The sequence below is a fragment of the Phyllostomus hastatus genome, unplaced genomic scaffold (genome assembly GCF_019186645.2).
Source record: "Phyllostomus hastatus isolate PE091 unplaced genomic scaffold, TTU_PhHast_1.1 phas_contig_495, whole genome shotgun sequence".
NCBI classification, from domain to species: domain Eukaryota; kingdom Metazoa; phylum Chordata; class Mammalia; order Chiroptera; family Phyllostomidae; genus Phyllostomus; species Phyllostomus hastatus.
Window position 1 is genome coordinate 5,611,659 of NW_025333895.1, and position 17,368 is coordinate 5,629,026.

Below are 17,368 nucleotides of genomic sequence, written 5' to 3' on the forward strand. Positions count from 1 at the left end.
ATACCAGAATTGAAACGTCTTGATTTCTCCTTCTTATCCCCGACCAAGGATTCGTCTCGAGATTTTTATCTCTAAGAAACGGTCAGTTCAATAAAATATTCACTTTCTCTAGGTTTGGGCCGGTGGCCAAACCCGGCATCAGGCTGCAGAGACCCTGTACACACTGGGTGTGTACACAGTCACGCGCCCGTGTGTCCAGGAGAATAACCGTGACCGGCGCCCTGAGTTGTCAACGGCGGGGCACAAACCTCTCATCGAGTTCCTGGCTGAACTGTCACCGTGTACCACTCACTGCCTGTGATTTCAGGACAGTCTCCGCCGTGAGGTTTGAAAACACCATGTAGCTTACGCATATCTGAAGCGTAGTTAGGGTTATGTGGGTTAAAGTTTTCTTTCAAGACACATAACGATTAGTTCATTTGCTAGGGCTACACGGTTAGGTGGCGAGAGCCCGGCACGCCGCGTCGAACAGCATGGAAAGGCTCGGGGTGCTCTTTCCACGGGCTGCAAACCCCCCTGTGGCTTCTTGAGTCAGCCACGCACAGGGTGCTTATGCATTTAGGTAGCACCTGGGAGACGCCAGGGTTTCCGCTGTCACAGGCGGCCTTGGATCCGAGTTTGAGACCGGGGTCACCCCGGCTGTGCCCCCTGGGCTCCCAGAGGATGTCCTCAGCTCTGTGGCTCCTGGGAAGGAGCGTCTTACCATGATTCAATTTACTTTCATTCTAAATGATCCAATAAATAAACTCCCCATTACTTAATATTTACGTTCATGTTTCAATAAAGCTCACCAGCATGTGTCATCCTCTTAAGGTCCCAATAGTGGAAAAAAAAAAAAAAGGGGAAAAGAACAACCCCAACACCCAGATCATGAGTTAAGCATTAATTTTCGTAGCAACTGGAAAGGATTAAGGTCCATTAGCCCCTCAACCTCGGTGTTCCAAAGGGGTGACCAGGAAAGAGACACGAGCACACACACACACGAGAGCAACACGAGTCACCAGCGGGCTCTGCGGACGGGCTGCGCGGGCAGAGCACCCACAGGCCGCGCAGCAGCAGGCCCGGCCGGACTTGGGGCATGCAGGGGTGGCTGTGCTTACCAGCTTGAGAGAAAGCTTCACGTGCAAACGGAAGGGGGAACGGGGGTGGGGAGAGAGAGAGAGAGAGAAACAACACGTCAGAAGAGGACCTCGGCCGGCTCCCCCGCGTCGTCACACACATTCATCTGTTCCCTCGTGGAAATGACTCGGAGCGGATCTGTGCAAAGTTCCCACGAGGGGCCGGTCCCCGCCAAACCTTCCCCTCGCTGCCAGGCTGCCAGAGCAAAGGGCGGGGGGGGGGGGGGAAGCAGGGTTTCGGTTGACGGTGCCGTGGGGTCCCCATCAGCCGGCATGGAAACCGGAGTAAGTGTTGTCGTCAGGGACGGGAAACGGTCAGAAAAGACAAAAATAACCGCCCGGTCTTGTGTCCACCAAACCGGCTACAGACTGCGAGAGCCTGAAACCCAGTTACTTCCACAACGCACAGGTTATGTGTTGCTGTCAAGGAAATGCAATACAGATGGACACTGGCTCTCTCACAGGCGCCTGGGCAAACTCTCAGGCTGGTGGACAGGGAACCAAGGGCTGGAAGCTGCTCTGAGACGTGGCCTCTGGGAGCCAGGAGGCCCCCGGGGGCCAGGCCAGAGGCGGAGGGACGAGGCTGTCACCCACCAGAGCACAGGCACGCCAGGAGGAATGGCCACCTGGCAGGGTGACAGAGGCTTTCCAGAGACTGCGAGCCCCCGCCACAGGGGCGACGTGGCGTTTGGGGAGCTCAGTGGGAGCAGCTGCTCCGGAGAGCCGGCTCTGGGAACGAGAGAGCCACCTGGCTCAAGAGCCAAGGGCTCCGCCTTGCCGTGGCTTCCGCGGCGACCACCTGCAGTTGGACCTTAAGGCTAGCAAAGGTGTAGGGATTCCCGGACCCCAAACGGGTTAAATGGCGTCTCCAAGTTAGGAAAAGAGACGCCTGTGTGTTCACGAACAGGTAAGACCCGTCTGTGGCTGTCGGGCAGTGTTCTGAGAGCTCCGTGCGCACACTTGGTGCTTAGCTGTTAACAGTCCTCAAAGTTCAGGCCAAGGGTGGATCCTGAGAGCAGGATCCAAAAATACGTCGGAGACCAAGTATTGCAGAAAGTGCCCTTTCATGTTAAATTAGGAGGAGGGAGGGTGTTCAAAACTCCCTAACCAGATTTAGGAAGTCTTATTATTAGCATTGACTCAGAGTTGACACTTCTTTGTAAACAGGCAGTGAGCTTTGGGAGAAATTGTCCGCCTGAAGAAAGAGAAGATTTTAAGGGAAAGAGCTGCGGGATGAAGCTTTTGAGGGGAAAGGTGCAGACAGCCCCACGCGGGCTGTGCTGCGGGCAGCCGCCGCTCCCCGCGCCCCCCCTGGGAACTTGGCACAGGTCGGTCCGGTCACTGCCACCGGAGCTCCTCCCAGACGACACTTACGGGGCACAGCAGACGGCTTTGCAAACACCTTCCCGACCAAGCACACGGCCACAGACAAATGTTTTCTCACACGCCACAGCTAAACATTGCCGACGCCGAGAACTGAGATTTGAACTTGGCACACACTGTCTGCTCTCTATGGGGCTCCTGTTATTTCAGGTTACGTACTCTTAGGCGTTCCACACCGCGGGAACCCGATCATCAGAACGAATAGCCTAGGAAGGTTAGCGCTTCGTTACAATAGTAAGGTGTTAGGGCTGAGAATCGCTCCCCACAGGAATGGGAAACACCGAGTCGTGGGACGCATCCCGCTTCCCCGCCGTAGCCGGGTTCTCGGTTTTACGCTGTAAGTCAGCCGGTTAGATCACTTAGAATTAAAAAACCGAATCGTCTGTTAAGAGGGCATTTTTAAAGGCCGCGTACGGGGCGTGGCGAGGCACCCGGAGAACTGAAAGGCTGTCAGTGTCGGGTGACAGTTACGGAGCCTGGGGAGCCACGAGTGTCAACAGCACAGGCGGGAACACAGAGCTGGCGCGTCCGTGTGTTATGGGGCAGTCACAGGTACTAACCTCAAGTTCACAGAAAGGGGACAGTGACAATAAGCGGCTAAGCACTGTGTGTAAGGTCCACGGGACACCATGTCCCTCCTCTATGACCTTGCTCATGCTCCACAGATTTTGTCTGGCGTGACCCCCGTAGGGGTCAGCTGTCACAGGCGTGGACACGGGTGACTGTGCCGCACAAGTGCCATCCTCCTGTGACCACGCCCTGTGTTTTGGGAGGGGAGGCTCTGCCGTAAAAGCCACCCCGATGACATCTCAGACGGCAGCCGCCATCCGTGAGGAGGGCATCAAACCAAGCTCCGCTCACCGACATTTTTAGGAAGTCTGATCATTATTGGGAAGTTTGGTTCCTTTTCCCATGCAGGTTTCCCGGAAGGAGTAGCCTGGGGTGGAATTTACACAATCAGGCTTTCCCCCCCAACCCCCATGTCCGGGTCTCTCAATCGAGAATGTCATGTCTCGGTGGAAGCATTAGCGAGTGCCCCCGGGGTCCCCAGTCTTGGCGGTGTCACTGGGGTTAGTGCCTGTGCCGTGACTTGCGACCCGGCCGTCACAGGTGAACTTACAACATAGTCCCTAGCTTCAAAAGCATACGTGGGTTTCCCTATCGTCCTCTTCGTGAGTTCTTTGTGAACACAGAAAGACTGAGTCTGCCAATAGCCAGCGAGAGAGCAAGAGAACATGAACAAAAGGAAGAACAGTCGGTGAGGGTTCTCGAAATCACTTGAGCAACTTTGATGGCATTTTCCCGTACGGTTCATTCTAAACCACGGGGCAAACAGGTCCATATTTTAGATTTAGAAGTCCTTTGCTCAAACTGGGAAAAAAAATCTCAATTTAAGACAATAAAATGACCCTCTGTAGATTGCAAATTGACAACATACTTTCTGGGGTAAAGATAAAATCATGGTTAATAATGCTCAAGAGGCATGCCAATCTTTAAAGATGGTCAGTGCAACAAAATTTTCTTACGAGTGTCACCCATTTACAACAAGAAATATTTTATCCTGTTTAGTTACTTAGAAACAAAATCAGCTGAGAAGTGTTTGCACAAAATGTATACATTTTGGTAATAGGAACAAATTATTCAAATCCGGACCTGAAAGCTGCAAACAGGATCAATGAAAAGACACATTAAAATCACAGAGTTATTACCTTCCCGGGGTACTTTTCCTAACTTTGGCACGATAGTCTTAAGGTTAAAAAGTAGAATAAACAAAACAGTAGCAAGGACTGAATCATTTTACTCATGGATCCAGTAAACCGTGTACCTTCGGTTTTGAAATTGTTTTAAAAGAAATTATTTCCCCAAACTTCCGATTCGGTTCTTGTTTTCACTTCCTGATCTTACTTCCATGATGCATGTCCTTCATCATTTTTTCCTGTTCCTTTTTCTTTTCTTTTCTTTTTTTTTTTTTTGGCACTGCTACTTCCTGAAGGGACATCAACTCTGACCCCAACTAACATAATAAGGGAAATACAACTGTGTTTCTATTTATTTACTAATATTTTGAGAGAGTGTGTGTGTGTGAAAGAAAACACACTCACTGTTTAGGACACTGTTTAAACAGAGCTTTGCTGAACACAGATTCGAGGAATAAGAAACAAAATTCATCTTGCTATGGTAAAAAAAGAAATGGGGGGCGGAGGGGACCTTTAATGCATCAAAATAACCAGTTTCCTGTTTCACTGTGTTTTGTCGTTGTTTTTTCTCGCCACCCTTTGCGACACTTACTGATCACTGGTATTCTCTGGACTTCCGAAACACTCAGAGAACAGCAGGACACAGTCGGAAACCCCGTGCGACCCACAGTCTGTGTGACGCCGAGTGGAACACAACGGCTGCGGGGACACGCTGTCACCAACAGCCGGCACCCTCCACCGCGAGGGGCCGCAGGACAGTGTGGAGGTGTTCATTATAAACATAATAACCGAGTGCCCGTCAAGGCCTCGGAGGTGCCGGTGGTGGGTTAACTGATTTACGGTGTCAACGGCGAACCGTCCGGTCCAGCAAAAACACCCTGGTCACAGGGGGGCAGGTTCTCCAGGAACCAGTCGGGACGGCTGGGGGGTTCTGAGAGGCTGGGCGCTGCGGATCTGCCTGTGGGGCTGGGCACACCCAGCGTTCCGTGGAAGGGCTCCTCGTGTGCAGCTGCACTGGGACTCTCCCCACGGCTGCCCCGACGCCCCGGGGAAACGGAGCTTCCGAGTCTGCGCCTGCTGGGCTGGGGGCCGGGGACACGGCAGCTCCTCCACCGGCTGCGCTCCGCCTATCACTCGGCACGTAAAGCCGTGGGGTCTCCGTCCCTTACTTTAACGGGAACAGCTCAGTCATCTACTACATATTTGCATCCTTCTTTACACAGGAGGGAAAAGTGGAACTTAAGTTTGTGTGAGCGCACATCCCGCCACAGCTGGGCGGCGGCTTCCTCGGCACCGGCCCTGAGAGGCCCTCTCCGGCCGGGTCAAGGGGCTGACTGTCCCCTCCTGACGGCCTCACTTCATCCTTCATTATAAAGCATGCTCGGGGACCGCTTCGGCTAGACCGACAGTTTAGCTTTATTCGGGACACGACCTGTCACTTCATTCAGATGTCCCTCCACACTGCCATCTACTCTGGGTCCCGGGGTCAAGGCCACGGAACCTGGGCCTAAGCGCACGCAGTCGTCATGCGGAGGGCGCGCCCGAGTCTCGGCCACACCCGCTGCGGGTCACCTGCGTTGGGACAGTCTCTCTCGGTGCGGACGGACGGACGCCGCGGAAGCCCCGGCTGGGAACAGGCTCCCTGGCTTCAACGCCTGGCCGTCCGTCCTCCTTTTCCAGGCACACGTTTTATCAGAACTTTTCGCAACATCTTCTACGCTCACCCGGACAGCTGGGGAAACCGCGCTCACCCTTGTTTCCCCTGCCAACCCCCAGGCACAGCCCAGAGGGCGGTGTCTTCACCCAGTTCGCAGCGTTCCAGGAATTACCCAGCGAAACCTCCGCACCCTACCCTGCCTTCTCATGCCCCATCTCCCAGTCCTTCCAGAATGTTCTAAAGACAGAAGGAACTCCGGGCTGGCTGGCTGGCTCTCTCCTTCCTCCATCCTGCTATCCTGCTTCCTCTCTCTTCCTCTTCTCCCTCACTGCGCACCCCGGATCACAGGTTCTCGTTGGCTTTGCGTTATGGGAAGACGCCGTGGGTCCATTCACAAACAAAATAAGTTATGCAGGACGAAACATGCAACCAAAGGGGCACGAGAGAGACGGGACTCGGGAGCAGGACTTACCCCTCGCTTTAGGCTCCTGAAGCAGTGGATTTTGGGTTTGGAGGTCATGAACTCGTTGAAGCGATGGGAGAGGGGTTCCTTTGGCTGCTTGGGAGACTGGGGGCCGTTGGGAACAGCAGAGGGTGAGGCAGAGGCGGGGGGAGGGGGGGGAGGCTGATGGGGGGATGTTAAAAGGGACATAAGCTACGTGTGAGAGATGGAGCAGTGACAGCAAAAATCAGAAACGAGAAGATAAGACACAAAACAAAAGTGAGCATCAAATCATATTTGAAATCCAAAGCAAGTAAAACACAAACCATTACATATTCGGGGCCATGGTCCAAAAGAAAACATGGAGGACATGTCAAAAGGAAGAGAAGGATGAGAGTGGGGGTTTTTGGTAAGTAACGCAACAGAAGAACAGCAGGAGATATTCCGCAAGCCGCTCATGCAGGCAGGCATTCCCATGCAAATAATCGTTCTAATCGGTTACTCCGATCCCGTGGAAGCCAGAGGGGTACATATTTTGAAACCACCTAAACTTACACAGCTTGATGGGAGAAAATGAAAGACCTTAGAGGCTAAAGTTGTGAAAACAGCAAGACAGTTTTTTTTTTTTAAGAATTAAAGAGTACATTGCTCTAAGGCGAAAGCGGCAATGATGCATCCGTCATCTTATTCGCCCCGGTTAATGCCGGCATGCACCTACGTACTACACCGTAGTAAAAAAGCAAACGGAAAACGTTCATGGACCCACATGTTAGAGGAACTCAAAACCAAGTTATTTAGCCCCTGGGAACAAGGTCAATTAGACAGGCTGGTCAGTGGTTGCGGGAATTCGGCACACGGTCCCCTGCCCCGGCCCAGGCAGCCAGCCGTCTGGGACGCCCAGGAGCGCTGGTGAGTGGCGGAGGTCGGGAATCTGTTAGTGTGGGTGACACGGTAGAGTGACAGTGCATGTGAGATCAGACAAATGGCCATGGCAAAGGGACCACCACCAAAGAGAAATACTGTTTTCCAAGAAAGTAACACACTAGTTTTTCGTTTGTTTGTTTGTTTGTGCATTCGGAAGCTACAGGCTTAGAATCCCAGGTGGCTGTCGTGTTCTTTAAGACTACAAGACAAAGTCAAGACCTGCCACTCGATCGGACCCATTTCCGCGCCGGGCACCAACCGTCGGGAAATACCTTGTTTTTCTTGATGAACGGCCACAGCTTCCCTTTGGCTTTGCCGCCGAACTTGGGCTCGGCCTTGCCTTCCCCTCTGGAGTTGGAGAGGCTGTTTTCTGACACGGTGCGCTTCATCGGCTGAGTGTAGTCCTCAAACTCGATGTCCCCGGGCGGCTCGAACCCCGACTTGTAAGCTTCTATGACCAGCTGTGAGTCCTGAAAGCACACCCGCCGCACACAAACACGCTCAGGGACACGCCAGCGCCCCCCACAGCGAGCCGCGCTCACTACAGGCAGGCAGGCAGGCGGGCACTGCTTTCAGGGGGTTCCGCGGATGGAGGACAGATATTCTTCCAGACGCGGTTTTAGCATTAGAGACAATAATTTGTCAAGTTACACGCCGAGCTGAAGTTTGAAGATGCTTTCAATAACCAGTTTTCTGCACTTGGAGAAACATCTATTAATTAAGAACAACTTGGCTAAAAACAGGAACATTTGGGCCATGATTAAGCAATTCCCTTGAAAAATACAGTAATCCAAAAATCTGTTTCCTATCAGAAGTTCTCTCTCTTTTTTTAAAAAGATTTTATTTATCTTTTTTAGAGAGGGAAGGGAAAGAGAAAGAGAGGGAGAAACATCAATGTGTGGTTGCTGGGGGCCTGGCCTGCAACCCAGGCATGTGTCCTGACTGGGAATCAAACTTGTGATGCCTGGCTCACAGCCGGCGCCCAATCCACTGAGCTACGCAAGCCAGGGCTCAGAAGTTCTTAAAACAATCTAGCATATACAAAGTCAGAGCAAAGAGTAGATAACCTCTCTACTTTCTTGGCTTGTTGTGATATTAACTTGTTGCCTGATTTTCTCCACGGACCTAACCACGCCGTCTCTCCTCTGCTAGAGTGTGCATTCTCCTGCCCTTCCTCCACCCCATCCTGCTCCCTGGCTGGCTGCTGCTGCTGAGTGAATCAATGAGCCGAACGCCTATGCTACAGCTCGCCCTCGGCTAGGAACACTGGGTTCAACACGTTCTCAGGGGCCTCCGAGTCAGGTGGTGGGGACCAGTATGTGAGAAAATCACAACCACGGTGTCCTAAATAAAGAAATGGCCCTGGCCGGTGTGGCTCCGTGGATTAAGTGCTGACCTGAGAACGGAAAGGTCACCAGTTCAATTCCCAGTCAGGGCACATGCTTGGGTTGCAGGCCAGCTCCCCAGCTGGGGGTTGTGTGAGAGGCAACTGACGGATGTATCTCTCGCACATCAATATTTCTCTCCCTCTCTTTCACCCTCCCTTCCCCCCTCTCTGAAAATAAATACGTCTTTAAAAAAAAAGAAATTGAGGTATAGATGACATATTACAAAAACACATGTGATCTGTGATAGCATTCTAGTTCAATGATCTCATTTAAAAAAAAAAACTAGAGAAGGAAATTTGAAAAGATTTCAACTTAGCATAAGCCCATCTTTTAATTAGCCACCGTTATTTTAGCTAATCGTTTGTAGGTCTTGCACAGACTGTCAATTGTGTCCCGAGAGCCCGCCGCCCTTCCTTCTCAGGAACAAGAACCCTGGCTCTGGGCGGGGCGCACTGCCGCGGGGCGCACTGCCGCAGGGGAGAGGGCGGTGGCGCAGAGGCTCACGCCTCCCAGTTCTGCAGAGCGGAGGGGGCTGCCTGTCTCTGACCCCTGAGGGCTCTGAGACACAGGCTGAAGTACAGCGTGCCATTTTAGGAAGGCTCTTTAAAGGGACGGCACGGGCCCGCCCGCCTAACCTGCTTTCTGGAATTGGGATGCGATGGCTGGAGCTCCGGAAGCCATTCTGGGTTTCAAGTTTGCATCACTGAGAACTGAGAACTGGGAGGAGCCTGGGTCCATGAAAACGAGGACCGCCTGCCCGTGCCCTGGCGAGACCCTCGGTCTGTGGAAATCTTTTCCGTGAAAGGAAAACTAACCAGCCTGTGTTCTTGTCGTGCGAGGCTCAGCCTCCCCTGGCAGATGAGCAATCCCGGCTGTGCCGGGGACTAGGACCTCCGTCTGTTCTGGTGAAAACCTGGCCATGTGGCATGAGGGGGAAGTCCCCTTATGTAAATAAACCAGTTCGGACTTTCAGGTCCTCGTGCGATCAACACACTGCGCAGAGCGGGGAGAGGCGGGTAACAGCGCTGGGGGCTTTCTCCCCCTCACCCGGTCCCGCTGACATCGTCCTCCAATCACCTCTTCCTCCCAAGTCTGCGCTCCGGCGGACCCTCCTGAACGAACGCCACCCCAGCCCCCCTGGCGTCACTTTCCATCACCCTGTCCTGCTTTATTGTTTCCCAGAATGCTCTAAATACTGTTCTCGTTTGTTTTGCTGTTGTCCGTCTCCCTCTTCAGAATTGTGCCTGGAACTTATAAATGAGTGAGTAGATTCAGACATGTGCCAGGACTGTGCTGGTTCTGGGAATCAAAGGAGCAGGGTGGGGGGGGGGGTGAGGGCTTGGGGCTGGGCAGGGCGGGGCGCCTTCACTCGGGGGCCCTGGGCAGGCTGCGGCCTCCCTGAGCGTAGGGCTCTCCTGGGTGGCTCGTGGTGAGGACAACAGTCATGGGTGCGGGATGGAGGAGGTGTTCAGGGAATCGTTTCCTAAAATCGGCGTTTCTCAAGAGGAGAAATTTAAGAAGGAACATCACAGTAATGAAACAGAAGTAGGCACAGATGAAGAAGGTACGAAGAAATAAGAACTACAGTAAGAACGCCCGAGATCAGAGCGGCAAGACCCTGACATACCTTATCCAGAACCAAATCCGAGAAAGATAAGCCTAAAAAGCGCAGCGAGAACACGGCAGGGGTGTCTGGGAAGAGGAACAGAATGTGCGAGCCGAACTGACTTGTATGGGTTAAGAAAGGTCCGACCTTTGACTTCCCGAAGGACACGGAACAGGACAGAACAGTCATGCTAAGGATGGGAAGGAGGTGAGGCTGGGGGTCGTGCAGACATCTGTGGGAGAGGTACTCCAGGCCGAGAGAGCAGCGAGGCAAGGAGCATGCTGGGAGGGTTCAAGGACCACCCATGAGGAGGCCACTGCGGCGGGAGCACTGGGGAGATGCAAGAACTGGGGGTGTCAGGAAGACAAGCGGGGAGGGAGTTCAGGGTGTTACAGGTTAGGCTTGCAGGCTCCAGCTGACCTTGGCTTTTCCTCTGAGAGAGGCGGAGGCCCACGGAGGGTTCCGGGAGGAGGTGGGACGTGATCTGAGTTATTGTAATAGGGTCCCCCAGGCTTGGCATGAAGAATGGAGCGGGGCAGCGGTGGGTAAAGGAGGAGAGATGAGGTGGTTGTCTCCTGCGGTCCCCCAGGCTCCTTCTGCGTAACCCCAGATGAGGGAGCTCCCGGCCCAGGAGAGAAACAGTGGGGGGTGGTGAGAACTGCTTGGCTTGGAATGTGTTTTGAAGGTAAAGCCAAGGGGATCGGCTGATCAAACTGATACAGGTGTGAGAAAAGGGGAAGATCAAGTCTGACCCCCGGGTCCCAGAAGGACGGACATGCCAGTCTCCGGACAGTGAAGGCCGTGGGAGGAACCGGTCTGGCGGGAAAGGTCAGCAGTTCGGTTTGGGAAGTGCCAAGTTCGCGGCACCTGTCAGACATCCAAGCGGACGGGCCCCTTGGCAGGTGTGAAGATGAACCCGGAATGCGGGGGAGGTGGCCGGGGCGAACCGTAGAGTCAGCGCAGAGACAGGACGCACCGCTCCAGGAGGCCACAGACCCCGCAGAGGCGGGGGTGTGAGGGACAGAAAGAGCTGAGGTCCGAGCCCCGGAGGACCCCAAAGTTAAACGACAAGAAGACAGACCAGCAGAGGAGACAAGGCCAGCGATGGAGGATGAAAGCCGCCACCGCGTGGGCTCCGAGGAATCAAGCGAAGGGGCAGCAGGTGAGCAGGGGCCCAGGCTGTGGACAGGCCACGACGAACTTGACTAAGAACTTGAATGAAGACTCAGAACAGACGCTTGGATTTAGCAACACACAGATGACAGGTGGAAAGAATGGTCACCGACCACACGGAAAACGAGGCTCCCAGATGGGGGGTGGGGGCGGGGGTGGGGGCGAGGGCAGTGGTCTGCACATCCAGGCGGCTCACAGTTCCCGGACCAAACCGAGGAAAGGGAAACCTCCATTCTGACGCAATCTTGAGCAATTGTACGATCTCAAGGGAAAACACATTTCCGAGCTTCTAATGTAAGACATGGACATCAGGCCCGTTTCAGATTTTAACCAGCACCTGACGTCGGCAGAGCGGAAAGCCAGAGCGCACAGGGAGGCGGCACTTCCCAGGGCTCGGCTCACGCACCCCGGCCTCCCCTGGAGAGACCCCCCACCCCCCGCCACAGTGATTTCCTGGCGGCGATGGCGATTCTAGAGGGAGCGACCCGAGAGGGCCTCCCTGAGACGACCTCCTCTGCTCAGCCAGGCAGCCGGAGCCGCCGAGAGCCTCTGACCCGGCTGCAGCCGCAGAGATGCGTGGACATGACCCGTCAACGGCGATGAGAAGTGGGACGGGGCTCCTGACGCGGCAAAACTCAGACGGAGGGGAAGTGGCCACTGTGGGAAATGACTCCTGACCGCCGAGGGCCACGGCCTCCCAGGAGGAGATGGAGGAAGGGGGTCACCGGGGGAGGGGGAGGGGGCATCCGGGACCACAGCCCGTCGTCGGGGACGAGCCACGCTCGCAGCACGTACGTTTTTCTGGTCGATGGCCTCGGCGGCCTTCACGATGCCGTCCAGGCACTTGCCGATGATCGGGGTCACCTGCCGGTCCACCTCCGCGTAGGTCTTCATGGACTCCCCGAGCCGCACTATCCTCCTCTCCTCCATCTCCTGTATTTGCTGCAACATTCAAGTTCAAGTACGATGAATGTGGCCACCGTGGTGACCCAGCATTTAACTGTACACGCGTTTTGTGAATTAATCGTTAGGCTGCCCGAATGTATGCTTAAGGCAATTCCACTCCAGTTTCAGCGAGAACCCCCAGCTCCAGCGAGAACCCCCAGCTCCAGCACGTGCATGGTCAGCACCGTCTGGTATCAGGTGCCCAGCGTTCCCTTCACCTGGGACTCACTCTCTCGCCCTTTTCCAAAGGCACCGTGTTTGGTTCACTGTCTCCGCCCGCCCCAGGCTGGGCGGCGACTGGCACACCTCCCCGAGACACGGTGGAGACCCTTGTTCCCTGCGCGTGCAGACGCCGAGGCGAATACTGATTATTTTTTCTACAGCCGGAACTGAAGTTGTAAAAGATTCTCAGAGTGGGAGGACAGGTAGGTGCCTCTTCTCAAACTATGTTTGAAAACACAGAGGAGCCAAAAGAGAAACAATTCAAAGAATGGCCACCTGTTTAAGTAAGTCCTGCCAACGATGGATGATGCTTTGATTCCTACAGTTAAATTGGCTTTTTTTTTTTTTTTTTTAAAGAATAGTCGCTTTAGCAAAGAGAGTATCGATCTAAGAATCACAGTTCTAGGACTGCAGGGACAGCTCCAGGGAGTTTGCAAAGGCTATTGATTAGTCTTGAGATTAATAGTGTATTTCCCTTTACTGCTAGTCGATGCTTCTGGACGTGAATGCTTTACAACGTGACTGAGTTACAGGGAGTTTAGACTCATACGGACATGGGGAACGTGAGTGCAGCGACCAGGGTCCCAAAGCCACGTCGTGCCTCTCAGAACGGCCCGTCGGACGATGTGAGCCACTCACCTGGAATATGGTGGGGATGTGAGTGTAGTAATACTCGCGCTGCTCGTGGTTGAATTTCTGGAGAATCGAGGAGTAGTCCGCCTTGCTGTCCTCGGCCATTTGGTGACGTAGCTGAGCTTGTTGTCGTGCCTGAGGACAAAACATTGAGAATACCCCCGTGTTTACAGAGGCCAGAGAAAAGCCTCGAGCTGCAAACGGGAGGGGCTGGTCTCCAGTTTCCCTCAAGTGTGTTGCAGTCAGCGGGAGCTCTTTTGAAGTTTTATTTTTTATTACAGTTTGCATGCAACATGGTTTTGGGTCAGTGTCAGGGGTGCGGTGTAAGGGTCAGATAATCATGTACTTTACCAGGTGCTCCTCCTCGCCCGCTACTCCATGCCCACCTGGCACCACACGCAGGTGCTACAATGTCATCGACTACACTCCCTGTGTGGGACTCCACATCCCCATGACTGTTTTGTAGCTACTAATTGGTACTTCTCAACCACTTCACCTTTTTCAACCAGACCCCAAACCCCCTGCCCTCTGGCAACCATCTGTCTGTTCCATCTGTGAGTCCGTTTCTATTCTGTTTGTTCATTTATTTTGCTCTTTAGACTCCACATTTAAGTGAAATCATATGGTGTTTTTCTTTCTTGGTCCAACTTATTTCACTGAGCATAATACCCTCTGGGTCCATGCATGCTGTTGCAAATGGTAAGCTTTCATTCTTTTTCATGGCTGAGTAATATTCCACTGCATATATGTACCGCATCTTCTTTATCCACTTGTCTACGGATGGGTATTTGGGTTCCTTCCATATCTTGGCTATTAATAGCATAGCGAGTGCTATTTTTAAATAAAATGGTTTAGAATTTGAATTTACTTTAGGTAAGGATGTGCATCGTCATTTGTCACAAAGCTAGACCTTTGCTGTCTTAGCTTGGCATTCCTTTCTAGTTAGACAGCGACGTGAGTCACCGTTCTTCGTCACCTGCACTTGGGCCAGAGTCACAGACTTCTGTGTTCGCATGGCCCCTGTGAGATCCTCCACCTATCACCCTGGCTGGTGTGGCTCAGTGGATTGAGTGCTGGCCTGTGAACCAAAGGGTTGCTGGTTCGATTCCCAGTCAGGGCACATGCCTGGGTTGTGGGCCGGGTCCCCAGGAGGGGGTGCATGAAAGGCAACCACACATTGATGTTCCTCTCTTTCTCCCTCCTTTCACCTCTTTCTAAACATAAATAAATAAAATCTTTAAAAAAAAAAAGAACCTCCACACACACACATACTTATATATACACATATATATTCTGTTTTTTTGAGGAGGAGATGAGCAAATCCATACTTTTTAAAATTCAATTCTCAATGGGGTCCACGAACTAAAATGGCATAGGAACCACTGATCAAAATGGACCTTCCTAAACCCCTCCACGATGTGTATTTTTAGTATCTACTTGAAAGAAGCAGGAAGCATGGCACCCTCTTTGTGCTTTTTAGGTGTGTGTGTGTGTGTGTGTGTGTGTGTGCGCACACGTGCTATTTTGTGTTTCACCGCGTGGCTTTTCTCCTAAATGATCGATTACAAAGTTCACACGTGGGTTTCTCTCTTCTGAGTCCTGCTCTGGTTTATCACGTGCCCACAAGAGAGGGGCACTCGTTGACAGGTGCGGAATCGATTTTAAAGCTCCAACAAGAACGCCCGTAAGCTCTGAAGCCGTCCACAGACACCAGAGATCGTGCGGCTGGTCATACCAGCTTGCGTCCACGCAGCACGTCGGAGGCTCCTCGGATGCACAGAAGCTCACGAATCCCTGAGACCATCTGAGGTCCGCGGGGGGCTGACCCGCCGCCGCCAGGTGCAGGCGCGAGCTGGCCTGCGGGCGCCTGGGCAAACCTGCCACACAGAGCCAAACGCACAACAGGAAAAGGGCCTCGTTCCAACATAACCAAGGCAACTTTCTGTTTGTTTGGCTTTTGTTCTGTTTTACCGAACCCAATAGTTAAAAAAAAAAAAAGGAAAAACAAGCACGTTCAAATGTAAACCCTAAAAACAAGACACCCTGGGGTAGCTCACCCCCCTTTTTATCTGATCGCTGATAACATCGCCTGCTGGTTTTCGGCATCTCGGCGTTTTTCACCGGTTTCCTGCCTCTGGGACCTGCAGGCTTGACCTGGTTTTCACTTCCCCGACTCACTGACTCATACGCATCCTGGCAAAAGCCCAAGGTGGTCACTTAAAAGAACCTGACTTGGTTCTCTTCTGCATTCACACGTAAACGCTTCCCAAATCAAGGTAACCATATCAGTATTTCCAAATGAATTTCCTCATTACTGGGGGTGGTTTAGTTTCTTAAGGCCCCCAGGTACCTCAAAGCCACAGGGTCCACCTCTCAGCTCCCCTCGGTGACCTCGGCTGCCGCACTCTTCCTCCTGGTCAGCGGCTCGTGAGCTCCCTTCTAGACCATATGCTTTGTTCAGCTTCTGCTGCTACGGGGTCCCCCCATAAATGCATCACCCAGGCCGGCAGACACTGGGGGCCCTGCCGCCCTGAGGGCCGTGCCCCCCTCTGTGTACATGCCCCGCCCCGGACCTGCGTGCACCCCGTCTGCTCCTCTGCAGTGACCGGCACGAATCCCTCTGAACTCTTCCAAGTACCTGGACTTTTGTCATTTGTCACTGTTATGAATATGGGGGGGAAAAAAACAGGGAAATTCCCAGTGTTTAGACCTCAAATGTCTAAAAACTTCTCGGTTTCATTCACAAACGTTCCTCAGAAAAGCACAAAAGTCCAGGGCAGGGGGTGGGGTTGTCCACCTTTTCCATAAGCAAGAATTAACACGAAATGAGACGGCGAGCCCCTGTATTAGTTTTAGGGGAATGATTCTGCCCTGGCGAATTTTTAAAATGGTTCAGTTCTGAACCAGAGGACAGAACGCCATTATAACGTGTACACGTATGTATGTGTTTACACGTGTATGCACGCGGAGACCACAGGAGCCGACAGTGCTTCCTGCCCACGAATCCATCACACAGCCAAGGGATGCTTCACCGACGAGACTGGCCCCGTGGGGGTGCCCCAGCTCGGTTTGGATGACAATGGCCGTGATCCTGCCCCCGCCCCCCACCCCCGGTCTGCAACGAGACCTCCGCTTGGGCCATCTGATTCCTTTTGTAAGCTCGTAATCGTTTCCTGATGTCCTTTCCACACTGTTTGCAGAAACTCGAGCACATCACGAGGGACCACGAGAAGCAACGGGGGGGAGCCACTGACACGAGCAGTGACGCGCGTGAAGCCCAGCTTGCAGGGGTAGCCGAGCAGGGGAAAACACACCGGATGCACGCACGCTCGAGCGAGGAGGTCTAGCGCTTCCGCCAGAGGGGCGTGGTCTCTCGGGGAGGTTGTCTGGAGCGCAAAAGCGCAGGCGCAGACGGCACGCGTCGCTGTATCCCCACGGTTTCCCTCTCCCGGAAAGGAGGGGGAGGCACCTAGAGGCGCGTTCGCGGCACCCTGCAGCCGGGCCGCCGCGGGAGGACAGCGCCCGCTGTCTGATCCGCAGCCCCCGCCCCCATCTGCTTTGAATTAATACTCGCTTAGGAGTCCTGGGCCCAGGAATGCGCCATTGTTCCGACCAAGCTTTAATATGGAAAAATCTATTTTTGTTTAGTAAGCTGTTGTGTTTACTTTATAGGCATGGAAGGAGCCAGCTTCATCAGTTACTTACTATAACGGATATTTTAAAAAATATCTTCAATAGTATTTTCAGAAATGTGCCTGGAGTAACCAGAGGGTAACTAGGTATTTTAGAAAGTGCACCTCTTCAGGCGAACACCACGGGAAAGATGAAAAGCTTCACTTTTCTCACCTCTTTTGAAGTCGGGCTAAAAATAGCAACTATTGAAGATAGCAGCTCTCTTAAAGAGGTACAGTAGTTCCATTCTAAGCCAGACCTTCAGCTTTTTCTTATAATTGAATTTTCCACTCTAATGCTGTGTCTTATAGCAACACCACTGTAGAGCAGAGACGTTCAGAAGATTTTTTTTTTTTTAAATGAGTCAGAGTCATGGAATTTAGACATAATCTAAAAAAGCCCAGAATGACCACAACGGCCTAAGACTGCAAGTCATGGACATCTTCGAATGCAACCCACGCCACTTTCATCGTCAGTCAGAAGCACTAGATTTAAACTTGGGAGTTTC

The 17,368-nt window shown here is 52.9% G+C and overlaps 1 protein-coding gene across 18 annotated transcripts in view; it reads right to left on the bottom strand.

Annotated features, from left to right (window-relative positions):
* Positions 1–17,368, bottom strand: part of FNBP1 (formin binding protein 1) — a 112,649-nt gene that overhangs the window by 14,945 nt on the left and 80,336 nt on the right. For 3 of the 18 annotated variants that reach the window (XM_045846432.1, XM_045846431.1, XM_045846430.1), the window contains exons 7-12: positions 13,195–13,323; positions 12,184–12,330; positions 7,494–7,691; positions 6,328–6,510; positions 3,622–3,705; positions 1,101–1,115 (exon numbers count right to left, since the gene is read on the bottom strand). In XM_045846432.1, coding sequence (XP_045702388.1) covers positions 1,101–1,115; positions 3,622–3,705; positions 6,328–6,510; positions 7,494–7,691; positions 12,184–12,330; positions 13,195–13,323 — 756 coding nt within the window. The remainder of the gene's footprint in view (positions 1–1,100; positions 1,116–3,621; positions 3,706–6,327; positions 6,511–7,493; positions 7,692–12,183; positions 12,331–13,194; positions 13,324–17,368) is intronic. The other 15 variants (XM_045846442.1, XM_045846441.1, XM_045846435.1 and 12 more) reach the window with 9 other exon arrangements.